Source organism: Lampris incognitus, chromosome 17, assembly GCF_029633865.1.
Source record: "Lampris incognitus isolate fLamInc1 chromosome 17, fLamInc1.hap2, whole genome shotgun sequence".
NCBI classification, from domain to species: domain Eukaryota; kingdom Metazoa; phylum Chordata; class Actinopteri; order Lampriformes; family Lampridae; genus Lampris; species Lampris incognitus.
Genome location: NC_079227.1, coordinates 21,407,354 through 21,430,423, shown reverse-complemented (window position 1 = coordinate 21,430,423; position 23,070 = coordinate 21,407,354). Strand labels below are relative to the sequence as shown.

At 43.0% G+C, this 23,070-nt stretch overlaps 1 protein-coding gene across 1 annotated transcript in view; it reads right to left on the bottom strand.

Annotated features, from left to right (window-relative positions):
- The window catches only part of srcap (Snf2-related CREBBP activator protein), a 92,762-nt gene extending 70,853 nt beyond the window's left edge, over positions 1 to 21,909 (bottom strand). The window contains exons 1-13 of the mRNA XM_056296720.1: positions 19,910 to 21,909; positions 18,169 to 18,441; positions 17,034 to 17,219; positions 16,410 to 16,550; positions 14,259 to 14,451; positions 10,076 to 10,245; positions 6,520 to 6,607; positions 5,927 to 6,016; positions 4,735 to 4,908; positions 4,306 to 4,544; positions 3,864 to 4,041; positions 3,487 to 3,623; positions 3,178 to 3,347 (exon numbers count right to left, since the gene is read on the bottom strand). Coding sequence (XP_056152695.1) covers positions 3,178 to 3,347; positions 3,487 to 3,623; positions 3,864 to 4,041; positions 4,306 to 4,544; positions 4,735 to 4,908; positions 5,927 to 6,016; positions 6,520 to 6,607; positions 10,076 to 10,245; positions 14,259 to 14,451; positions 16,410 to 16,550; positions 17,034 to 17,219; positions 18,169 to 18,441; positions 19,910 to 21,904 — 4,034 coding nt within the window. The 5' untranslated portion in view covers positions 21,905 to 21,909. The remainder of the gene's footprint in view (positions 1 to 3,177; positions 3,348 to 3,486; positions 3,624 to 3,863; positions 4,042 to 4,305; positions 4,545 to 4,734; positions 4,909 to 5,926; positions 6,017 to 6,519; positions 6,608 to 10,075; positions 10,246 to 14,258; positions 14,452 to 16,409; positions 16,551 to 17,033; positions 17,220 to 18,168; positions 18,442 to 19,909) is intronic.
- Positions 21,910 to 23,070: the final 1,161 nt, after the last annotated feature.

Sequence of the window (23,070 nt, the reverse complement as noted above, 5' to 3'; positions counted from 1 at the left end):
TTAATTCTGTATGGTTTACCGTTCCAAATAAATGAAGATATACTCTTCTCTATATGAATTTAAAAAAAAAAAGACTTAATCAGAATGGGGATATTTTGGAATAGGCAAGTAAATTTTGGTAATATAATAATTTTAATAAGATTGACTCATCCAACTATGGACAGGGGGAGCTTCATCCATCCAGCCATAATTTGTTTACATTTTTCAAATAAAATACCAAAAGTGAGAGATCAGAAATTTTTCCAACACAAATAAACTGAAATATCTACTACTACTACTACTACTACTACTACTACTACTACTACTTTCGGCTGCTCCCGTTAGGGGTCGCCACAGCGGATCATCCGTTTCCATTTCTTCCTGTCTTCTGCGTCTTCCTCTGTCACACCAGCCACCTGCATGTCTTCCCTCACCACATCCATAAACCTCCTCTTTGGCCTTCCTCTTCTCCTCTTCCCTGGCAGCTCCATATTCAGCATCCTTCTCCCAATATACTCAGCATCTCTCCTCCACACATGTCCAAGCCATCTCAATCTTGCCTCTCTTGCTTTGTCTCCAAACCGTCCAACCTGAGCGGTCCCTCTAATATAATCGTTCCTAATCCTGTCCTTCTTCGTTACTCTCAGTGAAAATCTTAGCATCTTCAACTCTGCCACCTCCAGCTCCGCCTCCTGTCTTTTCGTCAGTGCCACTGTCTCCAAACCATATAACATAGCTGGTCTCACAACCATCTTGTAAACTTTCCCTTTAACTCTTGCTGATACCCTTCTGTCGCAAATCACTCCTGACACACTTCTCCACCCACTCCAACCTGCCTGCACTCTCTTTTTCACCTCTCTACTGCACTCCCCGTTACTTTGGACAGTTGACCCCAAGTATTTAAACTCAGATGCCTTTGTCACCTCCACTCCTTGCATCCTGACCATTCCACTGTCCTCTCTCTCATTCACGCATAGGTATTCCGTCTTGCTCCTACTGACTTTCATTCCTCTTCTCTCCAGTGCATACAAATAAACTGAAATATAGACTACCTAAATACACGATTAAGGAGAAGAGTTTAATTAAGAGCAACTGTCATCTATGTTGAAACCTGTCGCAAAGAACAAAAACATATAAAAAGTATATAGGTAAACCCTGATTAGCTTAAAATCTTGTCTGAATTTCACATGAAAACCAGTGGCCATTTTTAGATCAACGCATTAGAAAATTGTGGCTTGATTTTTCTTCCCTATAAAATAGTACAAAAAATGCCCTGTTTTCTTTATTTTTACATTTGATTGAACATAGCATTTTCACAGTCTATTCAATCTGCCTGATCTCGTCCGTCAACCCGTCCATCGCCTGATGGACAGGTTGACAGACGAGATCAGGCAGGAGTCGCCGTGGACGATGATGTTTGCGGATGACATTGTGATCTGTAGTGAGAGTAGGGTGCAGGTTGAGGAGAGCCTGGCGAGGTGGAGGTATGCACTGGAGAGAAGAGGAATGAAAGTCAGTAGGAGCAAGACGTAATACCTATGCGTGAATGAGAGGGAGGACAGCGAAATGGTGAGGATGCAAGGAGTAGAGGTGACGAAGGCATATGAGTTTAAATACTTGGGGTCAACCGTCCAAAGTGATGGGGAGTACAGAAAAGAGGTGAAGAAGAGAATGCAGGCATGGTGGAGTGGATGGAGAAGAGTGTCAGGAGTGATTTGCAACAGAAGGGTACCAGCAAGAGTTAAAGGGAAGGTTTACAAGATGGTTGTGAGACCAGCTATGTTATATGGTTTGGAGACTGGCACTGACGAAAAGACAGGAAGCGGAGCTGGAGGTGGCAGAGTTGAAGATGCTAAGATTTTCACTGGGAGTGACGAAGAAGGACAGGATTAGGAATGATTATATTAGAGGGCCACGGTGGTGTAGCGGTCTAAGCATCGGCTTTGTGTCGATGCAGTTGCCCACTGGGGACTGGGGTTCGCGCCCCGGTCTCGTCAGATCCGACTATGGCCGGACTCGATGAAGCAGCAATCATTGGCAAACGCTGTCTTTGGGAGGGGGGCGGAGTCGGCTTGTGTTCGTCACGTGAAAGCGTCTCTGGGTGTGTCGGAAAAAAGCAGTGGTTCGGCCTGGAGTCGCCTTGTCACGAAAGTGGGGAGGCGTCTCCTTCGAGACTGCCGGCCGGAGAGATGCAGTTGGCGAACGCATGCAGTACGAGGGTGGGTGTTTGAATTAAAATAGGGATCGATTGGCCACTAAATTGGGAGAAAAAAGGGAAAAATCAGAAATAAAAAAATAATTTTTAACTATAGAAATGATTATATTAGAGGGACTACTCAAGTTGGACGGTCTGGAGACAAAGCAAGAGAGACAAGAATGAGAGGGCTTGGACATGTGTGGAGGAGAGATGCTGGGTATATTGGGAGAAGGATGCTGAATATGGAGCTGCCAGGGAAGAGGAAAAGAGGAAGGCCAAAGAGGAGGTTTATGGCTGTAGTGAGGGAAGACATGCAGGTGGCTGGTGTGACAGAGGAAGATGCAGAAGACAGGAGGAAATGGAAACGGATGATCCGCTGTGGCGACCCCTAACGGGAGCAGCCGAAAGTAGTAGTAGTAGTAGTATCAGTAGAGACTGTGAAAATGCTATCTAGAAAAAGAATAGTGTAGAAAGAAACCAGTGACACTAAAATTTAAGCAGCTCTTTTTCAAATATTTACAGATCTGATAAAATAGCAAATTTGGAAGGCTAACTTGCAAATATAAAAGATGCCATTGATGATGATAATGAAAATAGTGTTCATGATAAAATAAAGAATAAAAATATTCTATCACGGTAGCCACCAACATGACAGTTACTGACAGCACATCTTCAATGGTTGAATGCAAACTGGCATTTACTGACAGCTCACAGATGATAAAAGTTGATGACTATGAATATGTACCCCCACCCTACCTGTGAACATTAATCATTGTGATCATATTTCATGAAGCGCTACAAGTTCAGCTCCATGGGGATGTAATGCTTGCATAAATGCCTATTTCACATCTCAAATCTACATGCATTGTGAGATCATGGCACTAAGCTCGAGCTTTTGCCTCTGGAGAAGCTATCCAGATTCGTAGCCTAGACATAGCCTTTGTGTACCTCATTTGCTTCTTCTCACAAATGCTTTGGATTAGACAGGCTGCTCTACATACCTGTTGAAGTTGAGCAAGCTCTGCCAGCGCTGGGACTTGAAGTTTTTGATATTCTGGGCTTCATCTAGGATCAGGTACCGCCAAGACTTCCGTCGAAAAGCCTGGTGATCCTGCAGCACCAGCTTGTATGAAGTGATGCACACATGGAATGCATTGGGCTTGGTCCAACCCTTAAAGTAAATAAGATATGATTCAAAAGATAGGCCTGAGTATAAAGTGGAGTCAAGTACCTCCACTCTCTCCAAAAAGAAAAAAAATTAAAATATTTGGGAATGAACTGCATGTTCTATTAATCAATCAACTTGTTACCTGTCTCTTTAGCTTCCTCTCTTTCTGGCTGCCAAAGTAGGTGAGGATTTTAAACCCAGGACACCAGCGCTTCAGCTCCATCTCCCAATTCAACATCACACTAGTAGGGACGATGATGAGATGAGGGCCCCAGTTGCCTGAATATGACAGGTTAATAAACAAATTATCATGAATCTAACATACAGGGAGGGAACAGTGTGCTACTTTCACTACGGCAAGTTGAAGCGATGCATAAAGTCTTAGGAGTAGGGAGTGATAAAAAATGTCATAAAAAAAAAGAATCATGAAACAGCACCAAAAAAAAAAACGTAAAATTTATTTTACCTTGTGACTGGACTACTATTTAAAAGAATGTTGTAATAAGTCAAATCTCTTACCTTTGACACAGGCGAGATGAGCTAGCAGAGCGATGGTCTGGATGGTCTTACCCAGGCCCATCTCGTCAGCTAGAATGCCATTGAGTTTTTTCTCATACATGGTGACCAGCCAGTCCAACCCAATGTGTTGGTACTCTCGTAATGTTCCATGGAGCAGGAAGGGAATTGGGGTCTTCACCTGGTATCCAACAATAGATGAGAACATTGCATTTTATGCTTGTACACATGGGGATTCATTTTTCGGGAATATGTAGCCAATAATGAAGAATATTCAGTTTAAAGTTAATGTTTTTTGCACAAAAAATAAATCATGGCATAGTCTCTATATTCTGGGTCATTATATTTTAATGAGCCTCATTTGTGCAATTGATGAATAAAGTTAAGAACTCCAGACTTACAGCATTTCAGACACAAACACAATGTTCCTGTAATTAAGACAAACCTTAGTGGTGGCCAGAGTGTAGCCTTTAGGCTGCAGGCTCTCCGCAGTAGCTGCAATATGGCTGATCTCCTTCTTTGGCCGTGAGCCAGTGGAGGGCGGGCTGTTGTCTCCCTCTTTCAGCAAGACCTCCATCCCCTCATCTCCAGAGTCATCCTCATCACCATTATCCTCCTCTTCCTCACTCTCCTCCTCCTTTTCACTGTCGTCATCCTCATCTTCCTCACTGTCCTCAGGTGAATCTGAAACAGAAGCATACAGCAGCAGGATTCAATTTAATGTCTTGATGTGGTTCTAAAAGCGGTAAAACCGCTACAGAAGGCAGAAAGGAGGCTTTCCCTCTCTTGAACTGATTAACACTGTGACTTGTCAGCGTGCGACAACACAGCTCTTGCAACAGATTGTTTCAATTCTCTCAGTAGTGGCTTATACCTGAGGAGGAAGTGTTACTTTCCACATCGCTCTCATCTTCCTCAGTCTCCTCCTCCTCATCACCTGACACCTCCGACTCAGAGCTGGATTTAGAGGCAGATGCGGAGGGCTCCTCAAAGTCTGAGGCATATGCTCCTTTGTACTTCTCCAGTAGCTCCTCAATGCTCATGTCGCCTAGGTGTGGAGTGAAAACAAACAGGTGAAACGGGGACACTGCTTGAAAGAAAGGAAGCGCTTATTCATGGCCAGCTACTGGCAAAAGCTTGTCATGTTTCTTCAACATTAAATACTAACCTATAGACCAAAAAAAAAAAAAAAAAAAAAACAGCAGCTCTGCACAAATCATGATGAAAATACACATCAGGGTGTTTGAAACTTGTATTAACTTAAAATTTAAGGAGTTATCAGTAATTTGTTAGCATCCTGCCAAGTAAATGTTCCTCTAATGTGCAAATGAAAACACAGAGTACTTGGGATAGTCTAAAAAGGTAGGTTTTGGTGGCCTTTCTCAATGATGTCAGGGTGGGGGCTTCTTTAATATGGTTTGGGAGGGTGTTCCACAGAGAAAGAGAGTTGAATGAAAAGGACCCGTGACCCCAGCGCTTGGTCCTGGTGTTTTACAGGAGGTTGGCATCAGTTACCTAAGGCAGCAGGAGGCAGCGTACTTGTGGAAGAGATCACAGTTACAGGGAGCCTGGTTGTTGAGGACCTTGTAGGTGGCAAGTAGTGAATCCTTAGTTTGACTGGGAGCAATTAGAGGTCAATGAGGACAGGGGTGATGTAGTCTTGTGAGTAGGTACAAGAGAGGATGCGAGCGCCAGAGTTTTGTACCTACTGGAGTTTATTTAGGATTTTGCTGGAAATACCATAGAGAAAACTGCTGCAGAAGAAGAGCAAGATGTTCTCAACTATACACACACTGAGTGGTGCACTGGTATTATTGGTGTAATCAAATTATTAGTTTTATGGAAAGCCGCAACCTCAACACAGAATAAGAGATTTTTCCAAGTAAAACTAGTTGTGACAATAGTTGCTTAGAATGGATAGTTTTCAGTTGTTAAAATGAATGAATTTCAATAAAAACAGTGAAGCTTTTTAAACGCTGCTTTAAACATCAAACAGATATGTTAGCAACGTTAACCTGTGGGGACCACCTTGTTTTCTGTATGCGCTTGAAATAGCACAAGCCTACCTTCTCTGGCCAAATCATCAAGTTCCTCCGCGTGATTTACATTCCCCTCCACCTTCTCCTGGGCAGCTATGGTGTCCTCCTCATCCTCAGCTGAGAACAGAAAAGAAAAATAAGTCAAATATTTCAACCAAGAACTATTAAGTTAAGCTAAGTTTCCTTTATTAATCCCCTTGGGGAAATTCATTTACTGCAAATTAACCCATCCTAGCTGTGATCTGTGTAGCTAGGAGCAGTGAGCTGCTGCCTTCATGCTGCGCCATGCTGCCTTGGTCAAGGGCACAGACAGGACTATAAACCCTAACATGCAGGTTTCTTTTGATGGTGGTGGAAACCGGAGGACCCAGAGAAAACCCACCTCGGACATGGGGAGAACAGGCAAAAACACGGAGGGAACATGCAAATTATGCATCGTCTCAAATGCCATTGTGTCCTTTGGAGTTAACTGTTGTCCTAAACAAACATCAAGGGCCTCTGACAAAATAATGGCATAATATTCTCATCGTAAACTCAAAAAGTATATCGGTAAACCCTGATTAACTTAAAATCTAGCCTATGAAAACTGCACAAAAAGGTGTATTTGAGGCAACACTCACCATCCTCTTCGTTGGCAGTAAACTCCCCATCTTCTTCCTCCACTGAGGAGGAGGTCTCATCAGAACATTCTTCTTCTGAGCCAAATTCCTGGGGGACAAACAATATCCGTCATTCAACTGAGACATGTTTGGAAGCATAATAAACAAATGGTAGCTTCCCAGTGATTAATATAAGATAGATGTACTTTAACTGTTCCCCTTGGGGAAAGTGAATCATTGCAATAGCAGAACTATGGCCATGTCAGGTAACAACAACAGAAACCACATAAGACAAGTACATTAGAAAACAAATTGACGTTAAAAAAAAAATCATGGGTTCGCAAAAAGTTGCAGCAACATATGTGAAAGATATGTATATAGTTCTCCGATTTGGGGCCTCTTTCATTCCCACTCCGAGCATCAAACGACTGTTCTTGCACTATGTAACTTGGGTTGAGTGGGTATGATCTCCTGTGAGCAATATTTTTTTTCCTAGGATGGCAAAGTCAAGTTCAGGGCACGGCGTAGGAATGAAAGAAGCACCATTCTCCCTATTTCATGTCAGTGTACCATCAAAATGACTTTGAAGCTATTATTTCAAGGTACAAATAAAAGTTGCATTATGTTGCTTTACGAGTACCAGCTTGTCTTGATTTCGCCTAGCTCAGCTGGTTAGTGCTAGCAAGTGTTTTAAGGGTGTTAAGCACTTGGTAATTAACAGAAAACTGAAGTGTGCTCGTCAATCAACACGTTTGTCCCAACAATCGAGAAGAACTTCCAAATCAGCTCTCGACCTAAAAATGGATTTCTCCTCTAGCTTGGTCGGCCCTACAGGCACAATTGGCCGTGTCTGCGGGCGGGAAGCCGAATGTGGGTATGTGTCCTGGTCGCTGCAGTAGCGCCTCCTCTGGTCGGTCAGGGCACCTGTTCAGAGGGGAGGGGAAACTGGGGAGAATAGCATGATCCTCCCACACGCTACGTCCCCCTAGCAAAACTTGTCACTGTCAGGTGAAAAGAAGTGGCTGGTGACTTCACATGTATCGGAGGAAGCATGTGGTAGTCTGCAACCCTCCCCAGATTGGCAGAGGGGGTGGAGCAGCGACCAGGACTGCTCAGAAGAGGGGTTAATTGGCAAAGTACAATTGCGGAGAAAAGGGGGGGGGGGGGGTTCATAAAAAAAAAGGATTTCTCAGCTGTATCACAGCTAGTGATGGCTCTGTTGTACATGAATCATTGGAGGGTTGCTGATTAGCTCTTAGTATATATGAGACTAACTTAACACTAGAACAACTGAGATTTCACTCCTACCTAAAACGACCATGGCGGTCAAAATGACCGCCGGTTTTTAAACTATATTCTGTCAAGATAAACACCCAATTGAGATATTGATGCATTGCATATGTTAGTATGTCTGTTAAGAAACGACTGACACCAAAATTAACATTTTAACAACTATAATACTATTTTTAAACAATTTAAACTTCAGAGACATGGTCGAACTTGAATAGCAAAATTGAAAAAGTGAAAATATTACCTGAAAAACAAAACGGAAAACACATATTGCTAATCTAACAAACATAACAAGGCCTATAAAATGTGAAATGTAAAAAAAGAACTGAAAATAAGCATTGAAAGAGTTCCAAACAATGACCATGGGCAGTCAAAATGACTGGCAGTTTTTAAATTCTGTATTCTGTCAAGATAAATACCCATTTGAGATATTAGTGCATTACATATGTTAGTATGTCTGTTAAGAAACGACTGACACCAAAATTAACAGTTTAACAACTTTAATACTGTTTTTCAAGCAATTTAAAATCACTGCTGTCCAACGCCTGTAAATACTGCAACGCCTCGGTAGTGGTCATGGTGCATATGAAACAGCGGCTGTACCCAGACAAGTTGGAAATAATCAAAATTCGAGTTTAGACTATTACCCTGCACTGGAGAATGCTAGTGTGTTTCTAGGACAGAGCAATGAACGTTGCAAAGGAAATGATGCGACCATCACACGTCATAAATAGTGACATGACGTGTGCCATGATGCGCGGTCATTTTGACCGGTCATGGTCGTTTTAGGTAGATCTTATAACTTTTTTTGTGCAACTGATCTAAAATTCGGGGAGCGGCAAGTCTGTATCTTTTTTTGCCCGCAAAGTTATTAAACTTTGAAAATCCAAAGCGGTCAAAATGACTGCCTTTGTCGTTCTAGTGTTGAGTGTACTCGTGACAAATAAAAATGTATCTTATTAGTACATTTAAAACAGAGAAGGGGGCCTTCTCTAAACATTACGCTTTGAGTTGGTTAACCCTCAGAGCCCTAGGCTATTTTCAGGGCAATTTCACTACCTTTACTTTTAAACTCTCATCTTGGTCATTATAAGGGCTAGCCATACATGCTTTGTGTTCAGAACAGTCTAGGCTAACCAGGTCTTCCATCATTTGATATGATAATACTTGCAATTCTTTTAGATTAGCCCTTCTATCAAGGAAAAATAGATCGCATCTATGAAATTGTTATGTTTTTACATGTATCTCACCATAAAATGCTGGCAGTGGAGATATCTTTTCATAATTGTGTAGGGGAGATTGTCTGGAATCTGTCGATATTAGAACCATGATGGTGGGATATTCTATGACTTAGCAATTTGAAAAGATATGTGCTTAGTGCCTAATGGAAATAAATGTCATTGTTTCATTCACTGAAGTCTTGTCATGTGCGCACTTGCACATACGCCTACTTGCACACAGGTGACCTGCGCATGTCTTTTCACCACAATTTTTGAATCATTGCAATGAAAAGTAAATACTTTTTTTTTGTTCAGTGTAATTTTTTGAATCATTGCAATGAAAAGTAAAGACTTTTTTTTGTTCAGTGTAATTTTTTGAATCATTGCAATGAAAAGTAAATACTTTTTTTTTTTGTTCAGTGTTCATACAAAGTGGGATGTAATGTCAGCCTATGTTGGAGACAATGCAGAAATCCACTCTAATTTCAAAACTCAATTACTCTACAACACTGTCACACAGAGAAATAACTAGCATCATCAGAAAGGGTAAGTTCCCTTTTTATATGCGGTACATTGTGAAGCGATAGGTTCTTCGTGACTTGTTCAACTGAGAATCCGGAGTGTGAAAATGGGTGAAGAAATTAGTAAAGATATTACTTAGTATAAGTTTGATCTGACTTCATAACGTGATTACTTCAGTATGTACAAATACGTGACTAGCATCATTACAAAGCTCCGGTTCCTCTCTTTCTTGTGATATGTGTTCCACATCTTTATAATCACGAGTTCATGAGTAATTCAAACAAAAGCAATGGATGTGGAGATGGATGCAGAGCTGTATGCAGATTGTACCTATGATTACATCTGATGTAAATTCAAAATTATTTTTCTCACCAACATTTTGTTGCATAGACAAGCAACTAGCATTGTTGGAAAGCTCAAATTGTGCAGTTTCATTTGATATGTGCTCCACCTCGCTGATAATTACTTCGTGAGCAATTCAACCGAGAAGAAGGGATGTGAATTTGGGTGCAAATTGTGTCTGTCGGGCTCTAAGGGTTAAGTACCTGCGGGAGTTTGAGGGTACTGAGCAGCTGGTCAAGGGGGAGCATTCCCTCCTCCTTCAGCAGCTCAATCTCTCTCCTACGGCTCTCTGCGTCGTTGCCTTCCTGCTGCTCCTCCACCTCGATAGTCTCCTCATCATCCTCTTCCTCACATTGAGGCTCAAAGTCTCTGTCTGCAAAATAGAACAAAAGAACCATTAAAAGCCTTAAAAGTATTTGCTTCTTGGCTACAACTTGCCTTTATGAATACTCATCAAAACTAAGGCAAGAGATGGTAGTGTTTAGATTGGTTAGGTTTAATTGTAAGCAATAGATGTGTGCCATATCATATCATTCACGATAATACCGGTATAATTTTTTATATAAGAAAAAAAATTTAATATCGTGAGAATGCCAATATTTCAACTCATTGACATAATGATGTCATACCATTATGCACAGCAACAACAAGCAAGGCTGAAAGCGAGAGTAACATTGCTACCAGCTCCACAGTGTAGGAGCTAATTCCAAAAAGGGGCACAACTTCAGTAATGTGGAAGTGGTTTGGTTACATAAGATAAGATGTACAACAAACCACGGTAATATGTAAGAAGTGCAAGAAGACTGTAATGCTACATTCAGACCAAAGGCGGCGCGAATTTTTTGGGCGGCGCGAATGCATGCAAAGTCAATGGGAGGAGGCGAATGGGCGGAATAATTCGCGGCGAAATTACGGGTGGCGCGAATTGGGCGAATCGAGCGACGAACGCGCCTTCGCGGGAGTTCAAAAATGTCCAACTTGGATGAAGATTTCGCCAGGCGATAAGCCAATCACCTTCAAGTAGGGTTAGAACCTGCCTTCATGTTGGGAAAGAATACACGCCCCCTACCCAGAATTCCGGTGAAATTTGCCAAGCTGGGCACGTCTCCCGTTTATGCTATGAACCCAAACCGAACGCTGACGCCGGTTTCGGCGGCACAAGTTGATATAAAGCAGAGCCACCGCAACTGATCTCTGTCGCTCATCCATGATGATCACACGTAAACACAAACTGCTCGTGTGTGGTATTTGTTGTGTGCGGTCTAGCAAACTTGCTAGCAGCGTTGGTGTAACTAGACTGCTTGTTGTGACGTCAACACAGCGAATTCGTGTTCTGTTCGAACACACCTGGCGGAGCTGGCGGCCAAACTCTGGCAAACAAAGCAGCGCCAACTCTCTCGCCGCCTTTGGTCTGAACGTAGCTTAACAACAGAAGGGGGCAATACAACAAATGTATTTCACCACCTCAAGCAGAAGCGCCCAGTAGTACAAGGAGAGCCAAAAATCCTGCAAATAGAGCTCAAAGGCAGATGTGAGTTCTAAACCAAGCAGACAAACTACATTGGCTTAGTGTAGCATCGCCGAATCATTGGCAAATTGTACTCCGCATGACAGAAAAAGAAGATGCTGGAAAGAAATTACCGAAGCCATCGCATCTTGTTTGGCTAAAGATATGATTCCAATCCAAACAGTTGGGAAGGAAGGCTTCAAACCACTTATTAGAGAGATTATTTTTGTTCAGCTTTTACTGAATATTTGAAGGCAAACCGTTTCATTGATGCTGACATATAAAACTATAACACTTTTTTGCAATTGTGTGTTCTTGAAATTAATAAGAAAATATTTTTCAGTATTTTGTCATATTGTCAAGAACATCGTTATCGCAGCGATACCTTGAAATATTGTGATATTATCTAGGGTCATATCGCCCACCCCTAGTGACCTCAGGGAGGAATTGGAATGGGGGGGGTAAAATGAATAATGACTGGAGTTGGTCTTCAGTGACAGTCACAAAAGCTGAGCACAATATCACCGCACTCCAATACCTCCAGAATATTGTTAGACAATAAACTGAAGATGGGTCCAGACTCCTGACACTTGGCAGAGAACATGGGCAGCAAACTAGCCTGACAGGTTCAGCCAGTCTTTGGCCTACAAGGTGCTGGGTTGCCTTTGCCTTAAGGTCGTATTTGTCTCATTAACTATCATTTCATAACCAAAGAAGGTTGAATCAGTTCATCTGGATACAACGTTTATTGACAGATACGTTTCACTCATCTAAGTGACCTCTTCAGTCTAAACTGACTGCAGGTATCTCCACCGTTATAAACAATAAAGTTGTATAACGACCAAAACCAACGACCACTTTCATATGCAAATATGGGCGTGACCATTAACTATAGTTTCAACGGCCATGTGTACTATTCACAGAGGATTTGGGACTGTTTGCAAACACAGCATTGTAAGATGGCGACAGATTTACTCTCAGCACCCCCTCCCCCCTTGGTTCAAGGATGATCATTCCCTCTTCACATAGATGGCCTCTTTGACTCCCCGTTCAAACCAGCGTTCCTCCCTTTCAAGGATGGGCACATCCTTATCCTTGAAAGAGGGCCACTGCCCTGTAGATGGGTGGAGACCGCGGAGTCCTGGCCTGACGCATTAGCTCTCCTGTGTTGTGCCATTCTCTTGGCCAGCGTCTGTTTAGTTTTCCCAAGTACAAGTCACAGCAATCCCCCTGGCACAGCACGTTTTGGGGTTTGAAAGCAACTGAGATGCGGTGTTTGGAAAATACAGGTCTCCACTTTTCCAACACTCACCTGTATGTGAAGTACATACAGTACTTGTACTGTACAGTATGTGAAGTACATACAGGGGGCAGTGCTATAGGCAGAGGCATGGGTGTGCTACAGGTTCCCCAGTCTCAACTGTAGTGGCCAACTTGTATATGGAGGAAGTAGAAAAGAGGGCTCTCATGTCCCATCCTGGTACACCACCTAGCCATTGGTTCAGATTTGTGGACGACACCTGGGTTAAAATTAAATCTCAGGATGTATCACATTTCACTGACCACATTAACTCTGTGGACAAACACATCAAGTTCACCAGGAAGGATGTGAACAATGACAGGTTAGCCTTCTTAGACTGTGAAATTGCAATTGGTGATGGGGGACATTTGATTGTTGATGTTTACCATAAACCAACACATATTGATCAGTACTTAAGGTTTGACTCTCATCATCCACTGGAGCACAAACATCAGGACGCTGTACCCCCGAGCTGACAACAGCCCCACTGACATAGCGGCCGGGGAAGGGGAGAAATCCCACATTAAACAGGCCCTGATAAAGTATGGTTATCCTAACTGGGTGTTTGTCAAAGCCAGGAAGACGCCCAAACTGTGCACCAGCCAATCGAAGAGAGGGGAAGGACAACCACTGCATAAGCGTAAACCAGTGGTGATTCCATATGTGGCGAGAGTGTCGGAAGAGTTGAGACACGTATTTTCCAAACACCGCGTCTCAGTTTCTTTCAAACCCCAAAACACGCTGCTTCAGAAATTAGTCCACCCCAAGGATCGGGTCCCCCGGCACAAACAGAGCAATATAATGTATGCTGTTAAGTGCCAGGAGGATTGCTGTGACTTGTACATTGGGGAAACTAAACAGATGCTGGCCAAGAGAATGGCACAACACAGGAGAGCTAATCTGTCAGGCCAGGATTCAGCAGTCTACACCCATCTATAGGTCAGTGGCCACTCTTTCAAGGATGAGACTGTGCACATCCTTGATAGGGAGGAACGCTGGCTTGAATGGGGAGTCAGAGGCTATCTATGCTAAGAGGGAACGACCATCCCTAAATTGGGGGGAGGGGGAGCCCTAAGCATACATCTGTTGCGTTCTTACAATGCTGCGATTGCAACCATTCCCCAATCCTTTGTGAGTAGCACATGGCCATTTAAATGAATGGTCATGCCCATATTTGCGTATGGAACTGGTCATTGGTTTCGGTCGTTATGCAGCTATATTGTTTATAATGGTAGGGCTACCTGCAGTCAGTTTAGCCTGAAGAGGTCACTTCGATGAGTGATGAAATGTATCGGTCAATAAATGCCGTATCCAGATGAACTGATTCAACCTTCTTTGACTGTACCACAATGACTAATCCAGCAAAAGCTAGTGACCTTGACAATTACAAATGCGAACCCTTGGCTTATGCAAGACATTACTTCTGCTGAAGCCTACAGAGACGTGTGTAGCTATGACAACATTCCTTGTCTTAGTTACATTTTCAGCTCTGGCGAGAAATCTTGATTTCTAACAAAGAGACAGTTAGCTGCGTTTATAATCAAGAGTAGTTAAGGAAATTATAAAAAAAAACTCTCACCATCCTCATCAACTGCAGATGGGAGAGCTTTTTTGGCAGGTGAAGGTACAGTTTCAGCTGGTCTTGTGGGTGCGAGGGACTGGCTGAGGAGGTCAGAGTATTTTTCAGTCTGGCCAACGATGAAATCCAACTGAAGATCCAAAGCCTTTTTCCTCTTCTCCTCCAGTCTGGACTGTTGCTTGTACTGAACCACCTTTGTTGACAGGGACACAAAGTTTAACTGGTTGATCTCTATTTCACCATTTCTATGCATATTATATATATAAACTTAGCACAAAAAGTAAGGAAATTTGTGTTTGGTAGATTATTTCTTTGCTGTAACAATACTTCTTGGCAATAAATCTTATGTCAGGCACCTGATTGTCAGCACCTGGGGTACCAGAAGCTCAAAACAAGAGTCAATAGCAACAGCAAAATAAGCTGTTTGGCATTGGAAGAGAAGATTTGGCAAATTTTTCATGGGCGCAACTCACATACTCAGCTTTGCTGCTCATCCCACAAATGCCTTACAAATTCCTTACAAATGTGGCACCATTTAAAAGGGAAATAAACAGGCTTTCCAACGGTATAAGATTCATTGCCAAGAAGCATTGTTACAACAAAGAAATAATCTACCAAACACAAATTTCCTTACTTTTTGTGCTAAGTATATATATATACATAAACCACATTTTCCAATCAGCAGGAAGATGACGAGTTCATTGTAAAGGTTGACATAAGAGTATCAAATTATTTTTGATGAGTAGGCATATAAGTTAATATCCTCTCATCAGAATGAGTGCACATAGATTTTTGTCTTTTCACCCGAGAAGGATGTCTTATGTCTATTTAAAAAACCAAAGATTAAAAATAGATACACTACCGTTCAAAAGTTTGGGATCACCCAAACAATTTTGTGTTTTCCATGAAAAGTCACACTTATTCACCACCATATGTTGTGAAATGAATAGAAAATAGAGTCAAGACATTGACAAGGTTAGAAATAATGATTTGTATTTGAAATAAGATTTTTTTTACATCAAACTTTGCTTTCGTCAAAGAATCCTCCATTTGCAGCAATTACAGCATTGCAGACCTTTGGCATTCTAGCTGTTAATTTGTTGAGGTAATCTGGAGAAATTGCACCCCACGCTTCCAGAAGCAGCTCCCACAAGTTGGATTGGTTGGATGGGCACTTCTTTGAGCAGATTGAGTTTCTGGAGCATCACATTTGTGGGGTCAATTAAACGCTCAAAATGGCCAGAAAAAGAGAACTTTCATCTGAAACTCGACAGTCTATTCTTGTTCTTAGAAATGAAGGCTATTCCATGCGAGAAATTGCTAAGAAATTGAAGATTTCCTACACCGGTGTGTACTATTCCCTTCAGAGGACAGCACAAACAGGCTCTAACCAGAGTAGAAAAAGAAGTGGGAGGCCGCGTTGCACAACTGAGCAAGAAGATAAGTACATTGGAGTCTCTAGTTTGAGAAACAGACGCCTCACAGGTCCCCAACTGGCATCTTCATTAAATAGTACCTGTTAGAGCCTGTTTGTGCTGTCCTCTGAAGGGAGTAGTACACACCGGTGTAGGAAATCTTCAATTTCTTAGCAATTTCTCGCATGGAATAGACTTCATTTCTAAGAACAAGAATAGACTGTCGAGTTTCAGATGAAAGTTCTCTTTTTCTGGCCATTTTGAGCGTTTAATTGACCCCACAAATGTGATGCTCCAGAAACTCAATCTGCTCAAAGAAGTGCCCATCCAACCAATCCAACTTGTGGGAGCTGCTTCTGGAAGCGTGGGGTGCAATTTCTCCAGATTACCTCAACAAATTAACAGCTAGAATGCCAAAGGTCTGCAATGCTGTAATTGCTGCAAATGGAGGATTCTTTGACGAAAGCAAAGTTTGATGTAAAAAAAATCTTATTTCAAATACAAATCATTATTTCTAACCTTGTCAATGTCTTGACTCTATTTTCTATTCATTTCACAACATATGGTGGTGAATAAGTGTGACTTTTCATGGAAAACACGAAATTGTTTGGGTGATCCCAAACTTTTGAACGGTAGTGTAAATGATAGAACACAATTATTTTAATTTCCTATGCCAAACATAAACCCAAATTCGTCTGGCAAATTGAGTGAGGTGAGGTAAGCTGGACATCTGTACCTTTTCAACACTGCTCCAGAAAGCCCGGACTTCCTTTGCGATGGAAGAGGCGACTCTTCTGATTTTGGCGTGCTCATCCCTCTTGGCCTTTTCCTCTTTCTGCCTCAGCTCCTCATGGTGTCTCATCACCATTCGCACCACCTGAAACACAGAATAGTGGCTCCTATGTAGTTTCCCCACCACCGACAGATCAAAGGGCCATGGTTCTAAACACATCTAGACTATACAGTGAGCATCATTACACATTAAACTGAGGATAGCATGCGACTGTGAGTGCATTTAACACCAACAAAATCTTGGAATTTTGATTTTATAGCCTGAAAAATATGCATTTGTATTTTGGTTGGGGTGATATCAACTTAAATGCGATATTATCTCTCAATATATATTTACCTCAAATAACAAGAAAATAAATTCAGGTGAAACAAAAAAAATTATGTTTGCTTAATTATCTTTTCGCTTGTTCCCACCACAGAAAAGTCAGAGCATACGCAGTAGCACCCCTGAATCTGATAGGGATATAGTGTTTGGCTCTAAAACCTGGATTGTTTGGTTTAAGAGTGGCCTTCCAACTCATTGAGCTTGTACATTGCCCCGCTGCCTGTTGCAAGTAGCTGGTCTTACCTTTCTAGCCACCCCTCTCTTCCACCGCCTCTCTTGGGCAAAGTCAGCCGAAAGCCACTGCATCTCCTCACAAAGGTAATCCCAGTGCACTTTGGGTCTCACCGGCTCTGTCAGGCGGGTCAGACGCTTCATAGACCAGAAGCCTTCGCGCTTCAGGGCCTGGGTTCGATGCTCTATGTCTGCTTCCTGAAAGGAAACATCATAAAACCATTTAAAACTCTTGGATGAATGGATGTAATCTGTGTTTCATAAGTAGACGCAAAAGTCAGTAAACAAGAGTGCACCCAGAAAGTAGTGTTGAAACTATGGGTCAGGACCTAAGTAGGGTTGTAGTTCTACATCTAGTTGCATACCTAAACAGTTAGTGTCTATTCCTCATGAGCCTTGAACCCATGGCAATATTATGAAAAAATAAATAATTTGGTCATCAGGTTCTTGACTCTAAAGCACAGATTTAATAATCAGTAGAATTTAAAGTTTGGGTGAAAGATTCTACAGTCTCAGTTATTCTGACTCAAGAAGCTCTATTTGAGTCTCCACCTCTGTCAAATAAAGTCAACAGACGTTTTTGACTACGAACGCGTAGAAAATTGAGATGTCAGTGTACATGCTCACACCCAAACAGAAATTACTAAAAAGTAAAGTTGTGCACAAATCCAGATCTACTTATTTTCACTCAAGCACTTAACACACTCTAACACTCTCAAATAATGTTGAGACATTTTACATAATGAACAGTCAGAAAGCTGAGATGTTACTGCAAATTTTTACACTCACGCACAGATAGTCAAAGATGAAAAACGGACACAAATCCAACCCACCTATTTTTTTCCACTCAAGCACCTCCTTGATTTCTCTATTACTCTCAAATGTAGACGGAACGCATTTTAGACTATGAACAGTAAAAAAGCTGAGATGCCACGATAAACATTCATGCCTTAACATAAATTATCAAAAAGCAGAGGAGGCCACAAATTCTTTACTTAAAATTTTCATAATAAACATTTTTCTTCCTCTCTTACAGCTTCTGACCATGCTACATGCCATTAAAACTCCAGCAGCCATCTTAGCTTCTCTGTCATTCTCAAATGAAGCATGATGAATTAATATGTTTGGCATGTTAGGACCCACATACATGTTTAGCCAGCTCTGCCATGTCCGTGCGTCTCTCCCCACGAGTTCGATGGGCAGTTGCTTGGTCTGCTGGGGAAGAGGAAGAAGAGTAGCCAGCAGGTCCCAGAGAGGAAGGAGAGAGGAACCTGCCTGTGGGACCCCGGAGAGGGGAGGCCCTCTCTCGGCGTGGGGTTAACCAGTCTCTGGTAGATGAGGGAGCAGGGGAGGGCGAGGATGTGCCAGGTGAGACAGGAGACGAACTCACTGTGACCCTGTCTGCTATCCACTGCCGCACCTTAAGGCAAAGGGAGAAGGAAAAAGAGGAATCTATAACTTTTGAACATGGAGACATTACAAATAAGAGGAAACGAGGCACGCATGCGCGCGCCCACACGCACACACACGCACACACAGAGGTTAGAACAAGTCTGCATTAAAAAGCAAAAAAGTCTTAACAAGCTGCAGTATTTATAGATGCCACCAGTGATTGATATTACTTCAACTGTGCTTTCCCTTACATGCATAACTGTGATCATAAAAAGCAGGTTACCTCTTTGAAGTGGCAATCTCGAAGATTCTCACTTAAATAAATGTGCGTTAATTTACTATCTTTTGCCAAACAAGATAATACAATGACAATTCAGTCTATCAGCCATGATGACAGGCAATAATCAGAGAAATACAACATGTGTCTGTGGCAACATTCCTGAAAAAAATCCCAAGTGTTATACAGGGACTGATGTGTTTAACATCACACAGCAGTGGTTGATCCACCAGAGAGGTTCGGCAGAATAGACGCGCTGTGTTCCACTGTTCTGGTGGACAAACTAGTCAGCGGTTTCAAAATAACTCATGGGAAGCGTACGCCAATAAGGAACACAAGTGAAATCTTTGAGATTGCCACTTTAATTCGAAATGTCACACAGTGTAAAAAGTGACAGTGCCAGACTATAATGTCCCCATGAATATCCTATCTGGGTGACTGACAACCACCACTTACCTTTAGGAACAGTGCCTTTCTGTCTGTCCTGCTCTGTCCATGCTGGAAAACACACATGGCTTAGCATGCGACCAACTTAAAATTCACTCAGTAATAAGACTGTGTTCGTACCTATTGGATTAATGAGGACTACAAGCAAAAATAAAATATTTAGAAGTGAGAGTAGAATGATGTCATATTTACAGACAATGGAAACATGGCAGTATAATTAACATAAGTCACAAAAACATGATAAAAGAATGATTATATTCCATAACCTGTAGCTCAGCTAATAAATCCCTAAACTTAAGTTAGGCCAATGCTGTATTCATTATTGAGGTTAGAAAGTATAGTAGCTGATGCCGTTGCTGAAAAAAAATCATCAACATACACCAGACAGGTGATGATGGCACAGAAACGCAACACAGCCAATCAACATTAGAAACTGACCTGCCTGACATGATAATCAGGTATACAGAGGACCTTCTTAGAATTTGGCATTTGCTATCTTTCCTAAGTGATATACTTTAACTGCTTCTAAAAACCTGGAGACTTTGACGATGACCACTTGGGTTTTATATGAAACCTTATACTTCAAGCACTTTCCTCTTTGCTAACTTTGCTTATGATGATGCTTAACATTCATTGGTAAACCCAATCTCATCAAGACTCTAGCATCACACGACCTGGGATCAAACCATGTCGAAACATACTCTCCTAAACCTGAAATAAAAGGGACCAAATTAAGTGACTGCATTCTAGCCTCTCAAAAAAAAAAAAATACCTTGTGTGTTGAGCTGGGAGTGGCAATCCCACATTCACTTTTGTACAGCTCAGCGTCTTCATCACTTCCCTCCTCTGAACTGCTAGCATGCCCTGGGGCAGACTCCTGGGGCCCATCCTGCTCCATCTCTACACTCTCCTCCACCACACTCTGACAGAATGAATCAAGCTGGCTGACAGCATGTTTAGAACTGGACGAATCTGGAGCTTTGCTTGCCCCCTCCAGTGAAGCTGAGAGCACGTCAAGGGTCCGGGGCTTGCTAGGCGGGTTGGTATCTTTAGGGTTCAAGACAGTTTTGGGTGCAGTGTCTGCTTTCCCCGTTGAAGCTTTAGTCACAATTAAGGCCTCTTTGTCAGATTTATTTTGTAATGGTGAAGAGAGAGCAGGTGCAAGCTGACAGAGCGGGGATGGGATGTCTGCAGTACTAGGCGGCTGTGCCTTGGTGGGAGGTGTTGTGGAAGAAGTTATATGGACAGAGGACTGTGCCTGATCTTTCTGGCTGCTACCAGCCACAGACTTAAACACAGAGTCTGCTGCTAAGATAGTTTGGGGAAGGCACTCTTTTATCACTGTGCCAGACCCAGAGCAATGGGCATTGACCAGCATACTGACCACATTCTGTTGCTTGGACACCTGCCCTAAAGCAGAGGGTGGATATTTCAGGAGAGGAGTCTCTCCTGGTTTTGGGATGAGGAGCTTTGGATTTATAACACATGAGGAGGAAGTGGGGCAGGGGGCCTCTGGTTTGGTCTCTCTGGCTGTACTTTTCTTAATATTCTGTGACGGGGGCTCTATCAAATTAAGATTATCTTTGGTCCCTTCACGCAAGGAAACGCAGATCTCAGGTTTTGTGACAGCGACTTCATGAGATTGTTTTGGAGTCAGCTGATTTTCTACCTCGGAAACTTGCAATGAAACTGCAAGGGACGAATCTATCCCCATTTCCTCCACTGTGACCACTTCTACTGCGGAAATAAGAGACGATGAACAAGCTTTTGCTTCTGCCTCCAGCGTTTGAACTAAATGGGAAGCTTGCACCTCTGTTTGGTCTGAGACAACTGGTACGGTCTGCAGACTAGGTGCCAGTGTTTGCGCACTGGAATCAGTTTGTTTGATGGTAAATGAATCAGGTGCAGAAACAGCAGCCTGGACTACACAAACACTGCCTGATTCTGCCACTTCCACAACTTGGTTAGCGTCTAATACTAAATGCTGCCCTATATCAGCTGTAATGGTGTTTTGTGTAGAAATGTGAGAAATATCGTTTGAGCAAACCTCCATCACATTTGTGTCATGTGATGACAGGAAGGGCTGCTGGGTAATGATGACATTGCCACTTTCATTAATTGTGTGAAGGGAAGTTCCAAGGTGCAAGTCCAGTCCCTCTTTGTCCGTGTACTCCTCAGAATGATCCAGTAATGCATTGAACAAGTTCACTTCGTAGCCTGGGGAGGAGGGCATCTGTGCACTACTACTGACACAGATGGTTTCCTCTGCGACCTCCTCCACCAGACCACAAATTTCATATACTTCGACAGGTTGTGATTCTATCTCAATGTCTGAATGAATACTTTCTCCATACAGCTTTGGTTGTCCAGCAGAAAGTTCAGAGCTCAGCTCGTTTACGACAGCAGCCTCACAGACAGTGCCATCCTCCTGTTGCACGAGGTAACTCTGATTCAAGTGCACCTCAGACCAGTTCCCACTGATGTGAGCCTCTTCTCTGACAATCACAATTCCTTGAGCACTGGCCGAATGTACAAGCTCAGAGATCAGTGGAGCGTCGATTGTGGCTTCTTGGTCGGGAAGATGATACGTTTCTGCTTCAACAAACTGCTCTACCTGCCCTTGGTTTACTAGGTCTGTATTGAGAAGATGGGAACTAGCAGGGGGTTCTGTGGAACTCTCCTGTGGGGTGGAACATTCTGGCAGCTCTGTGAAGCTGGATGAGGAAGCAGCTGCATCAGCCTGTTCCCTGGTCTTGTTTCTTTCCATCTGCTCTGTAGTTGGGTGATGGGAGCTTGTCTGGATACCGCTGTTGTCCTCTCTCTCAGTCGTGCTGCCAGAATCTGAGCTTCTTTTACAGTCAATGTCGCTAAGCATTTGCCCTGGTATTGGTATCTCAAGTATTTCAGCAGAAAAAGGTGGGACTTGCGTTTCACTGTGAGGGTTTTTAACAATCTCTTTAATATGGTCTCGTATCTTAACTGATTCCGTGGTATTAGCTCCCTGCATCTCTCTGGCCTCATTTGAGATTTGCATGATGACATTGAGCTGTGTGGTTGAGAGGTCAGTTTGTTTGCTCTCACTGTTGTCAGACAAGGGGGCTGGGGGCGGAGGTGGTTCTGAGTTTTGGTGACCGCATGTTTTCTCCACAGCATCAGACAGAGGTATGTGGCTGCCCTGATTCGCCTGAGTGAGAGTTGTTTGGGACTGCTCCATGTTGCTCTCCTCTGTGGTGTTTTGGACTGTAAAATCGGCACTAAAGAGTGGGTCAAGGATAGGGGAGGCTGTAGAGCACAATTGAGTGTTGGACTGTTGGAGGATATTACTGACTGTGTGCTCTCCTTCTCTAAATACCTTATTTGTTCCAGTCTCTGGTTTATATTCCAATGTGTCTCTGTCTGAAACGGGCTGTCCCTCCTTTGACCACCTAGCCACCAGTCCACCAACTTCTGCTGACGACTGAGCCTGACCTGACTGAGTTTCTGAGTGACTTTTTTCTTTATCAGTCTGTGATTCGTAAGGTTGCCCTGTATTTTCGGTTTGTGTGTCTGAAGCGGGAGGAAGAAGGGACTCGGCAGAGGGACTGAAGTCCTCAGTGAAGGATGTTGGTGAGAATCCTCCACCTTTGAGACCCTCTCTGGCACTTTCCACCGTAGGCCCTCCTTCCAGGCGGCTGTCCTTAGTGTTGCCGCTGTTTGGGAGGACCTCAATTGAGGTGGTCTGAGAGCTCTTCTCTGTGCCAAGGCGTGCTGAATCTTTGCTGTCTGGCGGTAGCACAGTGGACGTATTGGCGAGTGGTGGGACTGGTTGGGGGGCAGCTGCGACCGGCTGCGGGGCATGCTGAGGTGACAACCCAGCCACATCCTGTGCAGCCTGGGGGTCGCCACCCAGCACATCCACAGCCGGAGGGGTACGCTGCTGCACCGCCTCCTCCC